Source organism: Natator depressus, chromosome 7 (assembly GCF_965152275.1).
Source record: "Natator depressus isolate rNatDep1 chromosome 7, rNatDep2.hap1, whole genome shotgun sequence".
NCBI lineage: Eukaryota > Metazoa > Chordata > Testudines > Cheloniidae > Natator > Natator depressus.
In genome coordinates this window covers 105,074,994-105,099,818 of record NC_134240.1, presented here as the reverse complement: position 1 = coordinate 105,099,818, position 24,825 = coordinate 105,074,994, and the positions used below count along the sequence as shown (strand labels likewise).

At 40.9% G+C, this 24,825-nt stretch overlaps 1 protein-coding gene across 8 annotated transcripts in view; it reads left to right on the top strand.

Moving 5' to 3' along the window:
• PLEKHA1 (pleckstrin homology domain containing A1) overlaps positions 1-23,937 on the top strand; it is an 85,732-nt gene extending 61,795 nt beyond the window's left edge. For 5 of the 8 annotated variants that reach the window (XM_074959211.1, XM_074959213.1, XM_074959212.1 and 2 more), the window contains 5 exons: positions 1,456-1,524; positions 7,844-7,908; positions 14,362-14,425; positions 17,961-18,050; positions 21,447-23,936. In XM_074959211.1, the coding sequence (XP_074815312.1) occupies positions 1,456-1,524; positions 7,844-7,908; positions 14,362-14,425; positions 17,961-18,050; positions 21,447-21,773 (615 nt within the window). In that variant the 3' untranslated portion in view covers positions 21,774-23,936. Of the gene's footprint in view, positions 1-1,455; positions 1,525-7,843; positions 7,909-14,361; positions 14,426-17,960; positions 18,055-19,215; positions 19,326-21,446 lie in introns of all 8 variants that reach the window. The other 3 variants (XM_074959217.1, XM_074959216.1, XM_074959218.1) reach the window with 3 other exon arrangements.
• Positions 23,938-24,825: the final 888 nt, after the last annotated feature.

Sequence of the window (24,825 nt, the reverse complement as noted above, 5' to 3'; positions counted from 1 at the left end):
ATCTAAACATTTTTTGCCACTTTCTACAGAATGATGAGTAATTGAATTACCATACTGCTGATTTCACAGACTTAGCGGCATTGTGATCCTTAAGAAAACCTTTCCAAGTGTAATTCTTGTGAAATTAAATCGTAGACTTTAGAGAACAGGATATGTGGCTTTAAAATCTAGAGTAATGAATGTAGTAAACATTATTCCTATGCATAGGAATAATTGGAAATAAAAGTGTGGCAGTTCAAGAAATATCCAATAGCTTTTTAGTAGGAATTGCTAAAAGTAATTTCAAAAATAAAAATTGGAAAATGCAGCTTCCATATAACTGCTAATGGTTCACTGATGTATTTTTCAAAAAACCTAGCTAGACTGAGTGAAAATTAAAGGGAATCATGTATTGCTTGGATTACAATATTTTCAAAGCCCGTTGCCAACTGTGCCCACATATCTATTCAGGGAACACTATCACAGGACCTAACAACATCAGCCACACTATCAGAGGCTCGTTCACCTGCACATCCACCAATGTGATATATGCCATCATGTGCCAGCAATGCCCCTCTGCCATGTACATTGGTCAAACTGGACAGTCTCTACGTAAAAGAATAAATGGACACAAATCAGATGTTAAGAATTATAACATTCATAAACCAGTCGGAGAACACTTCAGTCTCTCTGGTCACGCAATCACAGACATGAGGGTCGCTATCTTAAAGCAAAAAAACTTCAAATCCAGACTCCAGCGAGAAACTGCTGAATTGGAATTCATTTGCAAATTGGATACTATTAATTTGGGCTTGAATAGAGACTGGGAGTGGCTAAGTCATTATGCAAGGTAGCCTATCTTCCCTTGTTTTTTTCCTACAAACCCCCCCCCCCCCCCCCAAGACGTTCTGGTTAAACTTGGATTATTGCTGTGCACATTGTAAGATGAGCTATTGCCAGCAGGAGAGTGAGTTTGTGTGTGTGGTTTTTGGAGGGGGGTGTGTGTGTGTGGGGGGGGGGGTGAGAAAACCTGGATTAGTGCTGGAAATGACCCACCTTGATTATCATGCGCATTATAAAGAGAGGTTTCAAAGAGGGATGGGCTATTACCAGCAGGAGAGTGAGTTTGTATGTGTGTCTGTGGGGGGGGAGGGGGGAAAGGGTGAGAAAACCTGGATTTGTGCTGGAAATGGCCCTCCTTGATGATCACTTTAGATAAGCTGTTACCAGCAGGACAGTGGGGTGGGAGGAAGTTGTGTTTCATGGTCTCTGTGTGTATATTATGTCTTCTGCAGTTTCCACGATATGCTATGCATCCGATGAAGTGAGCTGTAGCTCATGAAAGCTCATGCTCAAATAAACTGGTTAGTCTCTAAGGTGCCACAAGTACTCCTTTTCTTTTTTCTTTTTACGAATACAGACTAACACGGCTGTTACTCTGAAACCTGTCAATATTTTCTTTTTTTCCTTTAATAGATGAAGAACTGGAAGAGAAGATACTTTCAGTTAGATGAAAACACAATAGGCTATTTCAAATCTGAACAGGTATGTTCCCAAATGTTATATGTAGCTTTCAAAAGATGTCTGGAAGTAAATTTCAAAAATACACACTGAAGGTTTCTTAATGATCTACTTGGTGTCTGAAAAAGTTCAGTGCTGCTTTTGTAACTTTCTGTAATTCTGTTCTATATTTTCAGTATTTTTTTTATGAAAATAGGTCATCTGTTAATGATTTCTTTGGAAGTTTAATTCTCTGACCTCGCAATCTGCTGCTTTTGGGACTGATATGGTATTGTGGAGGATTGATCTCCAGTAAGGAGTAATAGTAAATAGAATGAATTTCTAAATATGCACAACAGGTGTCACTCATTTTGCATCAGTATTTTGTTCCTCTCATGCTTGGTGGATGTTCACTGCATTATAAATGATTGTCTTAAGAAATGCTGATTGTGAAATAGTGTCCAAGCAAATGTTAAAAGAAGCACAATGCTGTATTTAAGCTTCCCTGCATAGCGGCACAGTTCCTCCTGGCTTCCTCTCCTGCCTTGACATGGCCTCTGTCAAAAGCAAATTCAGAGGTATGCAGCTAAGAAACAAACATCCTCTCTCACTGGGAAGGTCAGCTGGCTTTCTCGGCAGAGTGGACTTTCTGCCTTTTTTGGTTCAGTCTGAATGGGACTGCCTCAGCTCCTCACCCCCTGGTAAGAAAGGAAGCAGGCAGGATTGGAAAAGAACTGACAGGGAAGGAAGGGCTTCTTGTCAATCTCCATCAGGAGGGAGTGAAGCTAGAAGGGCTGCATGCCAGATGAAAGACGGTACCAGAATCCCTATAGGTACCAGCAGCCACACCTCAGATCAGCAGCTTAGCTGCTTTCTCTTCTTCCCAGTCCTCTTCACTAGTGATCCTGGATGGAAGGCACCAGAGACCACATGGATGCTGCCAACACCAGTGTGTGATAAGGGGCATTTGGCCTCGGCTCTCACCCCCTGTCATCTCTATAATCCTGCTCCAAAGAAACCTACTCATGTCCTATGCTGTGACATTCAGGGGAAACAGATCTGTCTGGCCCATATGGATCCCGCATACAACAATGGGGTAGAGCTGCTAGGGAGCCCGTTCTTGAGCATCTGGTCAGTATTTTCCATGAGAGATTGTCAAGGGGCCTATGCTGGGGAAGGGGAGACAAATAAGCCCAGCCTCTCTGAGGATGGGTTGATTGCTCCAAAAATGTTTCCAATAGCTAGCAATCTCTGAGCCCAGTTTTGCTCCTACTTCTGAGGCATGATTACTGGGACAAACTCCTGAAGGGGGGAAAACCATTGCATTTTCCCCTGCTCACCTTCATAGAGTGCAGCAGTGTGGATAATCCTCAGTGTCGGGCTCTCTTGCTCACCTTCATGGAGTTCAGCAGGGCCGGTCAATTCTGAAAAGACCACATCATAGACATGCTTGTTCCTCTAGGCATGCATGCGCACATACCCACAAAGCCCAGCAGTCCAGATCAGAAGCTGTGTTCCCTTTAATTTTTTACGTCCATGTGCAGAATGAATTTTATGTGCACCCATATGGAGGTGATGAGGTGTTTGGGGTTCAGGCTGTCCTGGGGCTACAGTGGGGAGAGAGGACTCCCCGCAGCCCTCTCTTGCTGCAGCAGCTCGGGGCCGGAGGAGAGGTCTCTCTCCCCAGCCACGGCAGCTCTGGCTGGGCTGGGCCAAGGGAGGGGCTCCATTGGACAGCAGCTCCGATGGGCTTTGGGCGGGGCGCCTCTCCCGGCTGTGGTAGGTCTGTGCTGGGGCCGGTGGGGAGGGGTGTCTCTCATCCAACTACTCCGGTGATCCGGGGAAGGTGCGCTTCTCCCCTGGTCACGGGCAAGGCCCATGCTGGGGCTGGCAGGGAGGGGTGCCTCTCCTCTGGCAGGCATGCAGCTTAGAGGGAACTTAGGTTAGAAGTATAGAGTCTTTCAGGCAGAGATGTACAGAATATTGTGAAACTATGCTGATGAGGTCTGCAACTGCCTCTGACAAACTTATAGTAATATATCCTTCCTTCACCCTGGGAAGGTATAATGAAGGGGGTTTGGGTCTCCCTGTCACACCTAAAAGTCTGGGACGGTATCAGACTATCATTCCCATCAGCAGACTGGGATCCCTACCAGACATAAATGTGGGTATTTTCCCTGGTGATCAGGAACTTAGCATTTCTAACTGGGGGAGATATTTACCTGTAAGAGTGGTTTTGTCACTCTGCAGACCCTTCACAGGCAGCCAAGTTCAGGCAAGTACCTAAGCCCCTTTTCTTTTTGGCATGAAAACTCTCAGGTTGCATCAGATTAATCAAAAACAAACGGTGAACTGTTATAACACTCTAAGGGCCCCCACATGCTTTCACAAACAATGTAATGTGGATGGCCCCGTGTCTCTTGAGAAGAGGCAACTTCATTCCCTCTGCATGAGATGAGCATTGGCATTTTACCTGCGGAGAATGAAACAGATCAGAGACTCACCCAGACTGTTCGTTGTTATTGCCATAGAACGAGTACATGGACAAACTGTTCTCTCAGAGCGTCTCTAAGTGGATCTGTCAGTTGGCACAGCTTCCTCCTCCACATGGGATAAGGGCTCACTGTACATAGGGAGCCTCAATAGATTCACTTCAGGAAGTGCCTCTGCTTGATATTTGCAGGGCAGCTACATGGAGTTCCATCTGTACATTCATGAGACATTATGCCTTGGTTCAAGGCTCCTCTGCTGACTCATCCTTCAGGACAGTGGTTCTACAAGCAGCTGTACAACATGGAGCTTTGCATCCTCCTCCTCTCTTGGTATTGCTTGTCAGTCACCTGTGGTGAAATAAAACATAGGGACCAGCACTCGAAGAAGAAAGGGAAGTGTTATTTATCTAGTTTTAACTGGAGTTCTTTGAGATGTGAGGTTCCTATCTGTATTCCACTGTTCCTATTCCTTTCCCTCTGCTTCGGAATATGACAAGATTCATGGTAGAGACGGAACTGGAGAGGTAGTCGATCTGCCCGACTCCTTATATCTTTGGTGCAGGGGCACAGGTGGAACACTGGAGACTGCTTGCAAGATTTCTCCGGTCTCAGGCGCATGGCGTACACTTGTACTTCACAGTGGAATACGGATATGGACCACGCATCTCAAAGAACTCCACAATAAGGTAAGTAACTTCCCTATGCCCAAAGGAGGTACTCATGTAGTTATACAAGAATTGCAGGAATATCTTTGTCTTATTCCCAGTCTGAGTAACCCATGAAAAAGCCATGACACGAATTAAATCATTCATCTACTTCAGATCGGCACATTACAATCTCTGCTCCTCATTTCTATTTCTAGCCTCAGAGGTTTGGGGACAAACAGAGCAGGGCCCTACATGAAACATCTAAGTAAGTTTCTATAGGAGGCTTGTCTTCAAAGAATTTCCATTTTACCATCCTCAAGACAACTCTTTTATGTTTTGCAGCTGTCTGGCAGCTCTCTTCCCATAGTCAGTCAGTCATCTTTTGAAATTACATGTGCTGCCAGGGTCTTTCTCCAGGATCATGGCAGCAATAATATTGGCATTACGGAAGAAGGAAATTCACTTACCAGAAAAATTATCTGGGAAGAGAGAAGGATTGTGTACACAGAGAAAGCTGAAGTAAACACATTGAAACGGTTCCTGAAGTATCTTGGATTCAGGACAGATGCATGGTGCCAGAAAAGTCAGTCATAGGCCTGGGCTGACATTGAATACGATCAAGTGCTAGGTTTCACCTCGGAAGGTTAACAGATTATGATTTCCATAAAGGAAAACAAGTGGCATCTTCAGCTCTCATAGAGATCTGCTGTTGCAAAATCAGTCCTCCATCCAGGACCAAAGATGTTTGAAATAAACACTTGGAAGAAGCGTAAGCTCATTGGGGCAGGGACTGTCTTTTTCTTCTGTTTGTATCATGCCTCGCTCAATAGGGTTCTGGTCAGTACTAGATTTGCCATGGCGCTGGGCCCACAATCCAAAGGGGCCCTGGCCCGGCCTGCTTTTCGCCCCCCCCGGCTTTCTCCTGTGAGGGCAGAAGCTTGATGCTGCTGGCTCCTGCTGCAGCAGGGCAGGCTCTGCTGCCAGCCAAGCGCCTCCCCCGCCTCTTCCCTGCAAGTTCCCTCCCCTCCCCCACTCCCTGCTACTGATCAGCTGTTTGCTGTTTGGTCATCCAGTCATAGCCAATGCCATTTTCTTTATTTTGGTAAGAATATAAGAACGGCCATACTGGGTCATACCAAAGGTCCATCTTGCCCAGTATCCTGTCTTCTGATAGTGGCCAGTGCTAGGTGCCCCAGGGGGAATGAATGGAACAGGTAATCATCAAGTGATCCATTCTCTGTTGCTCATTCCCAGCTTCTGGAAAAGAGAGGCTAGGGACATCATCCCTGCCTGTCCTGGCTAATAGCCTTGATGGACCTATCCTCTGTGAACTTACCTAGTTCTTTTTTGAACCCTGTTGTTCTCTTGGCCTTAACAACATCCTCTGGCAACAAGTTCCACAGGTTGATTGTGAAAAGGTAGAAATTTTCTCCATGCCTTAGTGCCCAGGGGAAGATAGAGGAGATATTTTATCTGTTTCAGATGCCAATATTTAACGGAAGATCTTGCTTCCCAGGCACTGTGGAGGCACATTTCTATGAAATTTCCATTGTAACGGATCTGTGGGCCTTAGCAGAAAGAATAAGAGAACTTGTCTGTGCTACCTGAAAATTTCCTTTCTTTGAGTAGTAAGGTTAACAGATCCGGCCCTCCGTGTAGACAAATGGATCATCCTGAACAGATAAGGAATGGAAATTAGCATCCCAGGATTTGGGTGTTTGTTATTAAATGGAATTTAGTATGCTCTGTAGGAGAAATCATTGTGCTTTTCCGCAAAGTATAGTTAACAATCTATAGTTTAGGGAAAGTAGATTTGAATCATCCTGGCTGTGCAATTTCTCACTGAAGGTAACTTCAGGAGGTAGGGCATTCCCCTGCTGCCAATGAGAGACAGGTCTTATTCTTCCTTGAAGGTGCAAGTTGTCAGAAATACCTATAAGTAACCTTAGTATTAAAAATAAAATTTCAGGTAAGGAGAGAGAAACTTTCCTATTCCCTCCAACAGCCACATGGTGGCACATGAAACTGGAAGTTGAAAGGCCAGTGCTGAGGTTTATTTAAATGTTCAGGAAATAGACCTACCTATAACGGAGAAATGGCCTGAAGTAAATAGGATGAAATTCAATAAGGACAAATGCAAAGTACTGCACTTAGGAAGGAACAATCAGTTGCACTCATACAAAATGAGAAATGACTGCCTAGGAAGGAGTACTGCAGAAAAGGATGTGGGAGTCATGATGGATCACAACCTAAGTATGAGTCAATTGTGTAATACTGTTTCAAAAAACATGAACCTCAATCTGGGATTTATTCGCAGGAATGTTGTAAGCAAGACATGAGAAATAATTATTTTCCGTTCTACTCCATGCTGATTAGGCCTCAACTGGAGTGTATTGTCCAGTTCTGGCTGCCACATTTCCAGAAAGATGTGGACAAATTGGGGAGAGTCCAGAGAAGAGCAGCAAAAAAAGGTCTAGGAAAGAGGTCTAGAAAACATGATCTCCGAGGGAAGATTGGGTTTGTTTAGTCTGGAGAAGAGAAGACTGAGGGGGGACATAATAGTTTTCAGGTACGTAAAATGTTATGATAAGGAGAGAGAAAAATTGTTCTCTTTAACCTATGAGGATAGGACAAGAAGCAATGGGCTTAAATTGCAGCAAGGGTGGGTTAGGTTGGACATTAGAAGAAACTTCCTAACTGTCAGGGTAGTTAAACACTTGAATAAATTGCCTGGGGAGGTTGTGGAATCTCCATCATTGGAGATTTTTTTAAGAGCAGGTTAGACAAACACCTGTCAGGGATGGTCTAGATTGTATTTAGTCCTGCCATGAGTGCAGGGGACTGGACTAGATCTCTCGAGGTCCCTTCAAGTCCTACAATTCTGATTCTATGATTACTGCGCCATGCTTTGGAAAGAAAGAGGTGGCTTAAATCATGGAGATCCTCTTGGACTTTATCCAGTTGAGTATAATGGGTAGCTACACAAAGTTCCAAATAATAATTTAAAAAATAGTTCATAATGCTTTCATGCTTTAGAATTTGCGGAGGAGTTCAATGCTTGTGAGAGTGAACAAAGTCTTAGCTGGAGAAAGCCATAATGAATCGCTGCCTTGGAAGTCTCCCTGTAGATCTCTCTGTTGTTGCAAATCAGTCCTGAGTAACAAAATCCTGTTTTTTGAATCTTGAAAGAAATTAGTCCACTGAAACCTTTTTCCTTTTTTGCAGGAAAAGGAACCTCTCCGGATCATACCTCTTAAAGAGGTCCATAAAGTTCAGGAATGTAAACAAAGGTGAGAAAAATTAACCATTGATGCAAAATTCTGAAGTATCACAGTAAACAGTGTTGTTGGGGCTAGAATGTAGGATCAGCCAAAAGATGTGTGGCTTAATTCCAATTAGTTAATTTAGATACATGTGTGATAGTTGGTGTATTTAGGGACAAAAGATAGCTTTGTGTTTAAGTACCCTGTTGTATCTAAACAGTGCAATTTATGATGCATAATATGAGATCTCGATATTGAGGCTTGCACTGCGTGATCCCTAGCAGTGAGTTAAGGTCAGGATGAACCATAAACGACAAAATCAAGGAAACAATTAAACCACTAATATCAGTATATTTTGAAGTGAGGCTGGAACCGAAATGTCTACTTCGGGGTATGTGTTGGTGAAGATTCTGCTGTAGGTGTGCTTGCACCTCACATACATGAGATTGGAGTCTTTCTGAATAGCAGTGTGTGTCAGGGTCATGCGTGTGCCTTGTGCCTCCTTGTGCTCCCTTGTGATAGCAATAATGTGACCCTGCCTCAGTTCCTTCTTACCACTCGTGGCAGACCGCAGAGTCTCTGTTCCTGACTGCATGGATGCTGGCAGGCAGAGTACCACTGAAAGAGACTGCTCCTTGCAGATTCAGGAGATTTTCTTCTACAGAATGGAAAACATCTGTGAAAGATTTGTGCCTCAAAACAGAGGAGCTTCCCAACACAGTCTAGACCCTTTGCAGTTTCTGTTGCCAAAGATCCTTTACTACTTGCTGCATTTAAAAATAGCCTCTTGTTCAGCTCCATCAGTGTCCACCTTACGACAGTCTCGACTTGTTACCCTCTAGTGCAGTCGTGCTTTATCTTCTCTGACTCACCTGTGCCCAGGTTCCTCACGAGCCCGTTGCATGCTTACTGCCAGGCATGCACTGGGATTCCCTCCAAGGCTGTTCCAACTCTGTTTATCCAGAACACCTTGCCCAGTTCTGGGAGACTACTTCATCCAATTCTCTGGGTCCAAAATGCTCGGTTCGACTCCAGATTTCGTCACTCAGGTTATTTTGTTTGGCACACAGCAAAGCTACACTTGAGTGGATCAGACTCAAACATAGGGCATGGGTATAGGGCCTACCATACATCCAAAGTTACATAGAAAACCTCTTCCTTTACATACATTTACACATTATTGCATTATATGCTTCATGATTGGCTTGGTTACTTGTCAGAAACTAATCCATGTACATCCCATTCTGTTCATGTAGAATCTGATCTTTACATCATCTCTACATTCCTAACTCCTCTTGCCAATTGTTGGTAAATGGTTTCCTGAGTGTTCTCCCTCTTATCTTAGCAGGCTCAGACATTGTCTTTTCAGATTACTGACCTGTTAACTTACTTAGCACAAATATTCTGTTTTCAGCCTCATGATGTGTTTACCTCCCTAATTCTATCCTACAAGAAACGACGCCTCACTCCAGAAGTTAATTGCTCATGTCAGACCGGTCCTCAGTGACATTAGGGACCCTGTTCTGGCATGGGATCTCGATATTGTCATCCTGAATCTCAGGGAGCCCATCTTTGAACCTCTTTCAGTATGCTCTTTGCACCAGATTACCCTCACCCTTTCTGGTTGCGGTCACCTCAACTAGAAGGATTAGAGAGCTTCAAGCACTTATGGCTGAGCCACCCTACATTGTTTCACAAGGAACAGGTAGTGCTGAGAGTAGAAGAAGCTTCAGACTCTGGATGTCTCCAGATCCTTATTTTATTACTTGACAGAACCAAACTATTCAGACTTTCTGGTTATTTGTAGACATAGCTGTGTTTGAAAGGTCAGGCTTTTTAATTAGAGGATTCTGTCACTGAGGTCATAGCTTGCGTGACTTTCTGGGACCTCCATGACATCTTCCACAGCGGCAGGGCTGGAGCAGCTATCAGCCCTGGGGCCGCCAGAGCAGTGGCCCCAGGGCTGAAACAGCAGCCGGGATTGGGTCAGCCCCCCTGGGGTTGAAGAGTAGTGGCGGTCAGCCACTGTCACAGGAACAGCAGTGGGGCTGGAGCAATGGTAATCCGCCCCTGATGCAGGAGCAGCGGCGGTGATGGAGCAGCGGGCTGGCAGTGAGCCCCAGGGATGCCGGAGCAGTGGGCCGGCCCCCCCTGGGGCTGGAGGAGTGGCGGTCAGCCTGACTTAGTCCCCCAGCCCCAGGGTATTTTAGTAAAAGTCAGGGGACAGGTCTGGGGCTTGCCAGTTCTGGGTTTAACCAGCTGGCTCCTCACCCCCATTGGCCTTGGTTTTTACAGTGTTTGGGATTTGATTACCTTGGACAACTAGGGCCTAAGCACTGTCAGATCAGGTTATTCCATACAGTTACTTTCCATATCGCCTCCCCACCCTATCTCTTTTGAGAGGGGTCCCTGAAGAGACACTGCATCTGGGGGCTGTAGAGAAGGTCTGCCTGCATCATTAGGGGCAAGGTTTCCGCTCCTCGTATCTCTGGTTCTCAAGTCCAAGGGAGGGATGAAACCTATACTTGACCTTTGCAATCTTAACAAATACATCATGTACATGAGATTCTGTATGGTCACACTAGAAACTATCCTCTCCACCTTAAATCATAATGACTGGTTTGCTACCCTGGACCTTCAGGGTGCTTATTTCCATGTAACAATCCTTCTGAGTCACAGGAGGTTCCTTAGGTTTGTTGTGACTGTCCAGCACCACCAATACACCATGCTACCTTTCAGCCTATCTTCAGCACGCTGGGTTTTTTCTGAACACAAAAGTGTCCGGTAGTGGTAACAGCATACCTCAGGAAGAGAGGAGTTCCTGTCTTGTATCTGGATGATTGGTTACTGAGGGGTAGGTCCAGAGCGGAAGTCCTCAGTCATGTGCACTTCATACTACACCTACTCAGTCGTTGATCTCATCCTAAACAGCGGGAAGTCAACAATGGTTCCACCTCAAAGAATTGAGTTCACTCAGGCCCTGATAGACTGAGTTTGAGAGAGTTTCTGCCAACTGATTGTCTCCAGGAAATTCACCACCTATGTCTGGAGGTGCAGTCTTAGGCCTGGCCCATGTATGCCTGAGATTGCTACGCCATATGGCTGTGTGCACACAGGTAATCCAGTATGCCAGACTGTGCCTATGTCCTCTTCAGATGTGTCTGAAGTTGGCCTGTCATACAAATAGTCATCCCTTGGACAGACGGTTCAGACTTCCTCTGCTGATCCTGAACTCCTTACGGTGGTAAATGGTTCAGGGCAATGTGTGCCAGGTGTTCTCTTTGCTCGCTTCCCACTGGCCAGGACTGTTGTCACTGATGATTCCTTAAAAGTTTGCAGAGTGCATCTGGAGTTGTGAAAGTTCAAGGCCTGTGGTCAGAACAAGAAGGTTCTCTGCATATCTCTGTCCAGGAGTTTTGTGCGATCCATCATGGCTGTCCGGCCCTTCAAGATTGCTTCAGTGCACTTCCTTACCAACAATACCACCTCAATGCAATCTGTGAATAGATGCGGGGGGGAGGGGAAGCACACACTCCAAGCATGCTGTGTCAAGAGCTGATCAGGCTCTGGCAGTTTTGCATCAGGAAAAACATTACCCTCGTGGCCAATCACTTGCCTGGGATCCAGAATCATGTAATGGATCACCTCAGCAGAAATTTCTCCCAAAATCATGAATGGTCCCTGAAGACCAGCCTCTTGTGGTCCAATTTTGTAGTTTGGGGCATCTTGACAATTGATCTGCTCACCACAAGGGACAACAAGAAATGGCGGCTGTTCTGCTGCTTAGGGGGTCTCAGTTGGGGCTTCTTCACCAATGCTTTTCACCTACACTGGGAATCAGCAATTCTTTTTTCTTCCAATTCTGATAATCCCACAAGCCATTCCCAAGCTGAATTTGGACCGTACCAAGCTCATTTGGTAAAGTGGGAGTATTTTTCAATACAGGAGCTAGCCTGGGGAGTTCATCTGAAGCTGGCTTGTATCCAGGATATCCTTGAGTACTTGTTATACCTTCAGTCTTCTGGTCTTGCACTTAATTCATTGTGAATTCCTCTGGAGGCGATTTCGGCTTTTCACCAGTCCATACATTGGACGTGGGTGTTTTCAAACTCTGACAATGAGGTTCTTGAAAGGAGTTACTCATCTCCATCTCCTGGTTAAAGAACCAATTTCTTTGTGGGATATTAACACTGTCTTAGTAGCTCTTGTGGGGCTTCCATTCCAGCCTCTAGCAAGTTCTTTTTCCTTTCTGTGTCAGAAAACTGCCTTTCTTGTGGCAATAACATTTGCCAGGAGGGTGGATGAGCTGTAGGCTTTAATTGGCAGTGCCCCCTTACAGACTTTTCTAAAGACAAAGTAGCCCTGTAGCAACACCCAAAGTCTTTATCCAAAGCGATTTTCTTTCTTTTCATTTGAACCAAGCTATATAGTTACCAGTGTTCTTCCCTAAGCTACATTCATTCCCATAGGAACAGTGTCTTTTCACATTGGATTTTAGGCTTTTTATCTAGATAGCACCAAAGCTTTCCGCTCCTCATCTTGTTTTTGTTTGTTTGTTTTTCATATGCAGACCAAATGAAGGGTCAAGCAGTCTCTTAGACTATCTTCAGGTGGAGAACTTCCTGTATCATAACAGTGTATGAAGTAGCTCAGGCTACACCTCCTCAAAGGGAGCACTATATTGTGCTATTCCACAAGGGCACTGGAAACATTGACCGCATTTCTAAGTGACATTCCAGTATTGGATATTTTCAGGGCTGCCACTTGATCCTCTGCTTACTTTTATAAAACACTATGTAATTACTGCTGCATCCAGATCGCATGCAAACTTTGGGAAGGCAATCCTGCAGTCCTTGTTTAAATAGACTTCCTGCCCCACTTCCTACGAGTATCACTTGTGAATCACTGTAGTAGAATACATGGCTGCATCTACTCAAAAGAAAAATGGTTACCTACCTGTATCTGTTGTTGTTCGAGATGTGATGCAGATGTGTATTCCATGACCTACCCTCCATCCCCTTTAGGAGTCTGTACATCTTTGACATTCAGTGCAAAGGAACTGTGGGGGTCAGGGCAGCGCAGCCCGTATCTGGCTGGGGTTGGGGTAGGGCTGCAGGGTGACTGTCACCCCGAGAGGTAATGCTCAGCAAATTTCTTCGGTTCCAGTGAGCTGGGAACATGTGTAAGTAGAATATATGTCTGCATCACATCTTGAAAAACAGTTGAAGAAAAAACAGTTACTTTCTCTTAAGATGTTGTAGTCAGTGTGGATCCTGTGACTCACCTTCCATCCCCACTTTTTGGAGTCCTCAGAAAAAGTAGGATTTGAATTCTGAGGGAGGGTTCTGGCCACTCCTCCCCTATGCTGTTAAGAGGCACAGTGTTCATGAACAGCCCTGATGGACATGGCTATTCAGAAAACTGATCTCATGTCAGATACACACTGACTGCAACATCTTGAGGAACCACATTTACTGTAGGGTAAGTAACTATTCTTTGTATTTGAGATTAAATTCAAAGTTAAGAATTTGCCAATAAAAGTAAAATGCATTCCATCAATGTCATGGGGGTAATGTACCCTGTTGCGGGATGTGAGTCGAGGTGAAAAAGGGGGTGGAAGAGAGAGAACTTACCACCTTTGGTGACTGTGACCCCTCGCATTCAGGGGAACGAGGCCTAGCAGCCAGAATCTGAGGCCTCCCTTTTCCTCAGGTCAGTGAGGCCTAGCGGCTCAAGTCCTTGATCTCCAGGCACTCATGCTTAACTTTCACAGTTCTGGGCTGTGGTGCCTAATACCTTGGGCAGTTGCTGCACCCAGCAGTAGGCTGGGTAGGTGGACCTGGTCCCACCCTACTTCACCAGGTCCTAACCCAGTGCCCTGTGAAATCAGTAGTCCTGGTTTCAGGTTCCAACCTCCACAAACACATTCCCTGAGCTGCTTTCTACCTGTGATTCCAGCTCTGGCAGTTCCTCCAGGGCGGCAGCTGCTGTCTGTCTTCCTCTATCTCTGCGAGTCCACTGAGGACCCCCAGTCAACTGGTGTGTTTGGCCTCCGCTGTCTGGGGCTCAAGTGGCTTTCTGGCAGGAACCTGTACCATGTGTCTGCTCTCCTTCTCAATCAGCCCAGATTGAGCTAAATTGCTTTCTTTTATACCCAGCTGGAGCATGCCCAGCAAGGGCGTAGGGGTGTGGCCTCCTGAGCCTGCAGTGAGTGATTAACCCTTGCTGGGCTAGTGCAGGGTTGATACATCCCATCACAATCAGTCATATAACTTTTCCTCTAATAACTGCTTGATTTCAGTTACTTTGATTACATTGATAGTGACTACCAACTCATCAGGAAAGATAAAAGTTTAATTTGAAGGGTGATGGATACAGAGTTCTGCATACTCTGATTTTCTAGTTATAACATTGTTTTTAAGTAGAGCAGTTTAAAAATCTAAATTCCTATTGAGTATTTGTTTTGTTTTGTCTTTGCAGTGATATAATGATGAGAGACAATCTCTTTGAAATTGTAACAACTTCTCGAACCTTTTATGTACAGGTAATCTTTCACTCTGGGTAAAACCAGATCATTCTGCAAGAAAATTAAGCATAAATACTTTACTGTTAAAATTGTTTAAATACTTGATTTTCTTGAGAAAGTAGTCTTCAGTCTTCCTCTCAGTTGCACATACATTGGTTGTGAAATACTATAGTATTTCAGACCTTTCTCCAACTGTCTTTTCATGTTAGTGTAGGGTTTCTTCTTTGCAATTTTGTTCTGAAATCCATATGAGAAATGTCAGATTTGCAAGCAAGAATGAATTACTATTGAAGTTTATGAAAGTCCTAAACAGCCTGTCCTTTATTAACTTAAATACTTTTTTGAGTTGACATTTGGCATGAAGTTATTTAAATTCTATAGTGTGAGGTCAATACACTTACAAAATTTGTATTTTTAATTAAATTATTACATTTTTATTTATAGAAAATTAGTTTTTCAACTCACTGTGGATTTAAACTACAGAGATCTAGGAGATTAATGGTCAAAGATTCAAACTAGTAACCTTAACTGATGAGTGTGAACTACTGCAATGTAGCTCCAATAGCCTTTGTTTGTAATATCTGTCTAAAAAATGAACTTTCACTTTGAATGTTCTTTGATTTGTTGGCTGTATGTGGTGCTTTCACAACCAGAAAATACTTCAGTGATTCTTGCCATATCTTACTGAACACTTAACAGTACCTCCACAAAACAATCTGCTCACATATCCTTACCAGGCTGATTTTAAAAACTATACATACTTTACTTGTTTTAAAAATCAAACAAAACCCACCAAATTTACAGTCTCTCTCCAGATGTGTGAGAGTAGACTTTAGCAAGGTAGCTTTAATGATGATATGTTAGAACATTCTTCCCATATGCCCGAATGAGGAAGTTACATTTCGGAAATAGAGTTGAAACCAAAGAGTTAGCAAAAATTTGTCCCCAGATCATTTGTTTGTGAAACCATTGGTAGGAACTTGTCACTGTTGGGGTTCTTCCTTGCAAGTTCTTGACATAAAAATCTCCAGAGTAAGGTATTATGAAGACTATTTGTTCCCTTTATGCAAGATACTGTTGTTCTTATATGAGGTATTGTCAGCTGCTGTTTTATAAGAACTTGGTCGATTTGCTAATGCAGAAGTTGGATGTCTTATCACATTAATGAATTTCTAAACAAGAAAAAGTTGTTTGGCACATTGTGTACATCTGTCCTTTTTAGTTGAGGGTTAAATAATTATTTAATAGGATAATGAACATAATGGAGCAGTTGTTTCTTTTTACCATTTTTCTGCTTACTGTGAGTTCTGCAGACCATAGACCTTTTTAGAATTCTTTAGTGAAGACATGCTAAATGTAGTGGAGAACATATTTACCATATACCACCTTCATTTAATTTTACCCAGATAGAATCTGGGCTTTCAGCTGTCAAGAGATACTAATGAATTAGTTTCAGAGTAGCACCCCTGTTAGTCTGTATCTGCAAAAAGAAAAGGAGTACTTGTGGCACCTTAGAGACTAACAAATTTATTTGAGCATAAACCAAGTGAGCTGTAGCTCACGAAAGCTTATACTCAAATTTTTTAGTCTCTAAGGTACCACAAGTACTTTTTTTTCTTTTAATGAATTAGTGTAGCTCTAAGAACAACTCCTAACTTGGTATCATGTCTCGCTGCAATGTGCAAGTTCCCAGACACTATTTTATGACTGATTTGGTTAGAAGGTTTTAATATGTTCTTGTCAGCCCACTGTATGCTTTAGCAAGGTTTTCTTTTGTTTATTGCTGAATATTTATTCTGGCATCACATTTTAAAATGGTTCAGTGAATATTGGACTGCTGTGAATTAAGTATCTTAATTGAAATACATATTTCACATTACTGGTAATAGTGAAAGCCCTAGACCAGCTATCTCAAAAATGCGATTAGTGCAGTGCTTGTTTCAGTAATATAACTTCAGTCACTACTACTGCCATATTTTGACTCCTTGTTGAATCATTGAGCACTGAATTTAGATTTGTTTTTAGGCTACAGCAGCTATTTGTATAGCATTTCAGTCTAATGTAATCAGCATATGTGCAAAGAAAGTGTACCAAACTCTGCAACTTCAGATATATTTTGAAATATTCCTATGAAAGCAAATTGATGAATGGGGATTGTGTTTATATCCCAGACACACAGCTTTAAGATGGAATTAGTGTTGAGAATTAAAATATTGTCAAGAATTTTTTAAAAAATTTCAACTGCTAAGACCCAAGAAATTAAGAGTTAAAAGTTATATTTAAAAGAACCCCATACATGTGAAAGTATGGAAATAGGTAGTTTGTTACCCTCCCCACAAAGCCCTTAATTTTAACCTATTAATACGTGCCCTGAGCGAAACAGAAATTGACAACTTCATCAATCCATACTGGTTCATTGATGATTAAAAACAAGTGACAGACAACAAAAGCAAAGAAAAAATTACAAATTCTCTCTCTCTCTCTCACACACCCACCCACCCCTTTCCAATAAGAAGAGACAGTGGAGTTTGAGAAGCAATGATTTGTCCCAGTACGGTTAACTGGAAAATATAGTACTTGTTTTAATAATTCCAGTTGTTTCCTATCCTATAATGTATGGATTGAGATAACAATCAATTGGTTGCTGTGTGCGTGCACCAATAAGGTGGTTGTAAGGAGTTAGGGGATTGATTCTTCTAAATAGTATGTTAATTTAATCAAAGTAAGAACACAATTTATTTTCTGTATCATCTGAAGTGTGTGTAATACAGACTTTTTTTGTACAGTGTGTTGGTATGTGTTCTATGTAGTGTTTTGAGAAGGTAGATGAACAATTTTCATTATCTGCAAATTTGGCTGATCCCTAACTTAAATACCAGACCTTTTCACTCGCTGTGTGTGTGTGTGTGTGTGTGTGTGTGTGTGTATATGTATGTATGTATGTATGTATGTATGTATATGTGTGTGTGTATATATATATATATATATATAATATGTATGTGTGTATGTATGTGTGTGTGTGTATATGTATATATATATATATAGCATGTCACCAGCAATAAATCATATTGGTTACTTTGTGCAGTACTTCACCAGATCCCTCACCTGACCACGTTAGTTTCTGTTTCATAGGAAACAGCAATAGTGAAGAAATATGAGGGTGTGGTATTGGACAAGTCCCCTTTATATACATCACTGAAAATCCTGTGAGAATTACAATGATCACCTTTAAAAAATAAACCAACATGTAAATCCAGTTCTGATGGAAATGTTATCAGAGTATTGACCTGGAGGAGTATTACAAATATGATGTAATAATCTTGGGTGATTTTCACAAGTGTCTGAGTGATTTAGGAGTATAAATTCCACTGAAAACCATGGACACTTGTGCTCCAATGTCATAGGTAGTTAGAAAAATCCTACCCCTACTTGCCAATGGGAAAGAAAGCTAGGCTGGTCATTGTATTCCCAGACTACCCATATAAACAAACAGCATCTTCACCCAGCTTAACTAGCCATCTAATGTTAATTTAAAATTTTTATTTTGATTTAGGCAGACAGCCCGGAGGACATGCACAGCTGGATAAAAGCGATCTCTGGGGCCATAGTGGCACAACGGGGACCGGGAAGATCAGCAGCTTCTGTATGTGTTTGATATGTAGATAATACATGGCCTCTAAGAGGTGTCAGTCTAGTACAAGAAATTCTGTTTTGTTCCTCTTTCATCTCCCTTTCCCCCAGTCCTGTAGTGACATATCTCCTTTGCATGAACTTTCATGCATATTAAATTTGCATAAAATATTTTGCATTTCTAATTGAGTGCTCATTTAGTGTTATCTGTATGGAGCTTTGTACGCATTGCATTGTCTTAAACGTAAAGACAATGCAAGTGCTGAGTATGAAGATTTTTTGAGTTCAGTATGAGCTCTTACCACTAAGCTTTTACTAGCTGAAGAACTACAGTGAAACTTCGCTAATTCTGGCGAGATTTTTTGCTAATTACAAATTTTGCAATCAAATTATATAAAAGATTGATTAAAAATTATCTTGGGTCCTCAATTTGCACATCCTCGGGGTTAACTATTGGCCATATGTCACGTTAGCAGCTGTGGTTCCAAACTGAATGCGTTTTGGGCCGGAAGGGGATTGCAAATACCTCGTATGAATTAGAAGTTTTGCTGTTGGAGACCCAGTGTGAACACCATCTAGCATTACTGAACTGTGTGTGTACAACTGTGACCTAAATCATAAGTTGTTAAGCATGTGGATGGCAGCATTCATATATATTTTTCCATTAGGACCTACATTAGAAATGCTCAGATTTTTTTTACAGATTATTGTATTTCATGCTAAAGATTGTAATAGTGTCAGTGTCATCAAGTATGTCCAAAATTATCCTGGAATACTTCACAGTTCAGATGCTGCAAGGTATGGTTTTCACTTTTTTGCTATGTGATATTTTGTAATAAACTGAGTATATCTACCCCCATAATACATTGGAAATCTACATTTTGAAATCTGGCTATTAAATGTGCAGCAATCACATAGATGGTGTGCTAGTGTGATTGCTATCAATTGATCTAAACACTAGTATTTGCAGCTAGTAATTTTATAGCTGCTTCGTGTTTTAAGTAAAAGTTGCTATCACAAAATAGACTCAGTTTAAAAGTTTTCTGGGGGAGAGGAAAAGAGGGAGATGGGTATTTTGTTAGTGTGTGTATGCTTTGTGGTGGGGCTGACTAAGCAACCTAGCTATAACTATTGGCAACACTTTCTCTCTTTTTCCTCCCTCTATTCCCTTCTTGAAGTATGGGTTACTCTAATCTTAGCTTTGCACTGTGTTCCAGATGCGGCAGGCCAGAAGGCTGTCGAATCCTTGTATACAGAGGTATACATCAAGAACTGGTGAATGCAGCACGTATGTGGGCTCTCATGTAAACTTGCCTTCTTAACAGAGGGCTAGGATTTAAAACGCTAATATACACTATGTAAAATTAACTCTTAATCCCACTGCTTTTTTCAGTTCCCGTTATTGAAAACTAACTCATAAACTACTTCACACCACTCATTAGGTTTGCAGTTAAGTGTTGATTTCTAAAATACATTTTTTTTTTAAATTAGTAATGGCAAAAACAATGATGCTAAGTCATTTTTCACATTCAAAGTACAAATGTACTACCCTAAAATACATAAAATGCAATTTAAAGAGAAAAGTATTAAAATTTTGATTAATTTGCATGAGAGTTCATATTTCCGTTTTTTACGTTACAACTTTGACACCTTGTAACAGCAAAAATACAAATAAAAGCTATCCCCAACTAATACAGATGTGTGCACATACACAAACATCTTATAACTGCAATAATTGGAAGGATAATATTGCAGCCTGATTTGCATGGCTTTTAAAACTCATATGCATGAAATTATTAGCCAGAATATAGAAGGGGTTGTTACTTGTAACTTGTACATTATGTTAAAAAATATTTTAAAAAGTAAAGCAGCTTAATGTCATAAACTAGGAATTTATCAGAGGAGGTAGCAAAATCTGAACAAAAGTAGTTTATTAGAAAACTTGGCATAATGATTCAGCTTTCCCATTTGTGTAACTGAAGTTACTGATGAAAATAGATCGGAATGCCAGATAAATCACTGAACCATATAGCACAATTGCTTTTTTATAAACATTGTTTGCTATTAGAAATAAGTGGTGTGGCAAGTGGGCTATTGACCATAAAAACATGACAAAATAATGTAAAATACTTTCCCTGGAATTGCTCCTAAAAACAATGTGAAAGGCCAACAAATTAAATTCTTAACACATATCCTATTATGATGCATGTACAAATGCATAATAGCTCTGAAAATATAAATATTACCTATTTAATATATTGGTAATGTTGATTTGGCCAAACCAACACTGCAAACTTAATTATATCTATAAATCTATCCAATACCATGCTAAATTAAACTGACAATTGATATGAAAATGTTTTCAGATCGTTGACATAGAGGATCTCTCTTTCTTTGACAGACCTATTATGGTGATTTATCAAAGTAATTATATTAAAGTCAAAAGTGGCATAAGTATACACTAGGCTATCTGAATCATAATGTAATAGATAAGGATAGTTTGATTGCCCCTTTCTGACAAGAAGGTATTTAAATAGTGGTAGATTTATTGCCTGAATTTGACTCTTCCAAAATTCTCATTCAACGGAATGGCAAGTATCCATAATAAGCACTTGAAAATGACTTCTGTACAATTAGTAGCTTGAGTTCTGAAAAATTTTTTTTTTCAGTATTGCTCTTGCAGTTTAAAAAAAGACTGTTTATCTAGATTCAAAAGCATTATTTTAAGTATATTTTCTAAGATTTCAGCAATTAGGATTCCAGAAAGGGATTTTTGAACTTCTTACAGTAGTTAATTCATCATATTTTGCTCGGTGGCTCAGTAGAATAAAATGGAACAAAAATAGGAAATAGATCAACAGTTGTCAGTGAACAAAAGTGTAACGTGCTTTAACTTGATTCAGCAGAGTATTCTAAGGGGAGGGAGCAGTGAGAGTTCCACAGTGCTTCAGATTTTGGGATGTGAATATATATAATATATGTATTTGTATACCAAATATCATTTGAAAACACTTTTCTCTTGCAATTAGTTTTTCATCTATGACATTGAAGATGTGAGCTTTAACGTGTATTGAAAATGAACACAATTTAATTGCCATTAAACATATTAGTAAAAAATCAGTTTGGGCTTGCTAAACTCTCTTGTATCAAAATGTAAAGAGCTGCCAAGTTTGACTTCAAGAACCTAACTTAGTTTCTTCCGCTGCAGTGGATGTTTGCTATCACATACAGCAGTAAGCTCACATTTAAAAATGCATTGCCTTGGGAAAGCACCCACTTCCTGCTGCCATGGCTGATGCTTTGCTTTGCTTTGTTCTGTTTTCTTAGTTTACAGAGTAAAGTCTGGAACTGAGTTACTAACATGCCATTAATAACTGACTCCATCTGACAAACACTTATCCTTTTACAGGAGCATTCCAGCTTTTCTTCAGAATCCAGCTATGCTTTCTGTTTTGCCAACACCGCAGCCACCTCACATTCCACAGCCTCTCACAACAACGCTCTGGTCTCAAACCTTAACGCCAAACGCCTTGCCTTGGAGAAGCGAGGATTTCACGAATCTTTTACCAAGGCCAAGCCAGGGAACTTCAAGGTCCAGGCTGTCCCTCCAAGAGAACCAGCTTCCAAAGTGACTGTACAGAGCCTATTGGAACCTCAAAGTAAAAATGGCACTCAGGAACAGGATCCTGGCCCAGTGGATCTGGATGATGCAAGCCTTCCAGTCAGTGACGTGTAATAATGGAAGTGTTTGGAGAATGATCCATCTGTTTGGTCCTCTGATTTCCTTGGTCAGACTTGTAGCCAAAGAAGATTTTAGGAAGAAAGAACAAAGAGAATGGAACACTGATTTTATGTATGTGTGTATAAACATAGGTATGTGTATACACAGGTACATGCATATATAATTATATATATTAAATAATTATATACTGCCTTCAAATTAGGGTCAGAAATGGACCTTCTGCTTTTTTCTCACAGCCTGATAATAAATCACTTTCTAATAGGAAGGGGCCAAACTACATAGTTAAGATATGTACTGCTGTCAGTAAATAAGGTACCAGCAACTCTTTATCCTCAATTTGGCAAACCTAAAATTACATTCAATATTTTAATGCTATACTATAGAAAATGTAATGCCTACAAATGTGATTATTTAATTTCATTATAAACCAGATTAAGACTTTATGCATATGTGAGAATTATTTCTCTCCTCTTCTGAAAATGTTATGACTTTTTCAGATACTGGGATATGCACAAAAAGTCTCTTTCGTTCCTATCAGATCAATATTGTTAACTGAAATATTACCAGACTAAGAATTCTAAGCTCTCTTAGAATTCTAAGTATATGGTGCTGTAAAATTCACATTAGAATAATAATGCTATTTTGAACTTTAAGCCTATTTTTGATGCTCTCCTAAAGATGAATTGTAATTTTTTTGCACATTTGATTTTAATGGACCACCTACAATGGTGTTTTGGATGGGGGGTGGGAAATCAGACTACTACATCTTTACACCTTTGAAGTAAACCAGTTTTATATTGCATTACATTAAGCTTTGCTGCAATTACTTTGTATTAAGTGTCTAAACATATACTGTTTAGGATTACTTTTTTGAGAGATTTTTTTCTTATCAGTACTTTGTGAACAGTTCTTGTTTCTATATTTGGATCAGTGAAAGACCTCATTTATTTAGTGTGATGTCAAAACTGGTACTGAACTGTTTATAGTCATGCAATTGTGGCCTGTAATTTGGTGCACTAATAATCTATTAAAGTGCCTGTGTTTTTTCTCATCTTGTTAAACATTTTGAGACTCTGTGTACACGGACCTTATTTACATGGTTTTGAACCTTGGGGTGAAATTATTTTGAGTAACGTAGTTCAAAACAATTATTTAAAATAGAAAATCTTATGCTAGGGATACCAGCATGCTGGTATTGCATCTACTAGCTGTGCAATATGTGATTTTTATAAAACTGAATATTTGTTACATGTGTGCATTATTATGGGTTCAGTGATGCAAACAAAAGATATAAGAACTTTTACATTTCAAATATTTGATTAGCTTGAGCATGTACTGGTTTCATAGTTAGGTTTTAAAAATGTTTGCTGTAACCAAAAAAAAAAACAAAAAACCAACCAACCCCACAAATTCCATATGCTGCTGCTTATTGTGATTCACCTTTCCCACTGTTGCAATACTGTTAGTCTTCTGGAACTTAACAAGTACATATCAGAAAAGTCCATCTTTGCTCCAGCTTCCAAACTGACTTCTGACCTGAGAGAGAGAGGGTTTTTCTACAGTAACTTGTTGATCCGAGGATAGAGTAATTGGTGTAATGTGAGAATTAAATATTATCTAGTTTCAAAACCATTACATCAGCATCTTCAACTTTTTAATCCTTAAACTAACCACTGTTTTTAGGCAATAGTATTTGGAAATTACACTTTTTCATTTTACTCTTCAACATCACGTGAAAGCTAGTGCAGGGTTGAAATTATTGTGGCAGTCTAAACAAGTAGTGTAGTTTTTAACTTGTACCAAAATAAGACAACAGTTCTTTGAAAGCTTATTTTTCACAAGTACACACTGTGTGGGAGACACTTTGAATTGAAATATTTTTACTATCGTTCTCACATTTAAAATCACTTGCTCTGGTACAGCTTTGGCACTGCATGTTCGTTTTACTATATTTTGGTATTGGCAGTTTTATGTATTAGGTGGAGGTAAAGCAGCTCCATTATGGGACTTATTAAAATTAGAACTACTCTTGTGGTTCAGTAGCATAGGAAAATATATTTGTGGTTGGTAATTGTCAGGGTCTCCTATTTATCAGTACTTTTATAAATCTATAAAAATTGTTAAATTATTTTAGAACCAGTGCTATTTCCTGTAAATATGTCACATTTAAATTGTCAATAAATCAGTTTGGATAACTTAAAAGAACTGTTGACATTTTTTATTGGACCATTTACCAGAAAAGGATACATCTTAGCATACGAGTAAAGTGATTTCTTGTCCTTCGGTATATTGCATCTTCTGTTTCATTCTTCCACGTTTAATTGATTGAGCACTCTAATGGCTTCACGTAATAGGGTATACTGGCCCCAAATCTTTAGCACCTGTCTTAACGAATTGCTGGAGCACTGACTTCAAGGTACAGTTAAATCACTGTATTAACCCATCAGTTTGTAGGTGGTAGACTGAGGCCTTGTCTACACTATAAAGTTAGGTCAACATAAGCCACATTGCGTTGACATAGTTGTGCATGTTTCTATGCTTAAATTTGTTTCCTGCTGATGTAAATGCTCCGTTACTGCAATACAGTAACACCACCTCCCTGAGTGGCGTTGAGCCATAGTCAGTGTACTCAGGTTGATACAGCGCCTGGGTAGACACTGTTACTTAAGTCAACCCGAACAATCCTCCAGCAGCTGGCCGACACTCTGGTCGCACTGTGAACTTCACTGCCCAGGGGTCAGAGACTGGAAGGCCGCACACCCCTTTAAAGCCTCACAAAGTTTTGAAATGACTTTTCCTGATTTGTCCAGTTTGGTGAGCAAACTAGCAGCTCTCCATTGTGTGCAACTGCACACTCCAGACATGCTCTAGTTTGGAGTGGACAGAATATTGGCTCTCCGGGGCTTGTGGGAAGAAGCGGTTGTGCAAGCACAGCTGCAGACCAGCTATAGAAATGTGGACATGTATGTGCACGGGGGATGCAGGAGAAGGGGAAGGACAGGGACCAGCAATAGTGCCATGTGAAAGTGACGGAACCACATCAGGT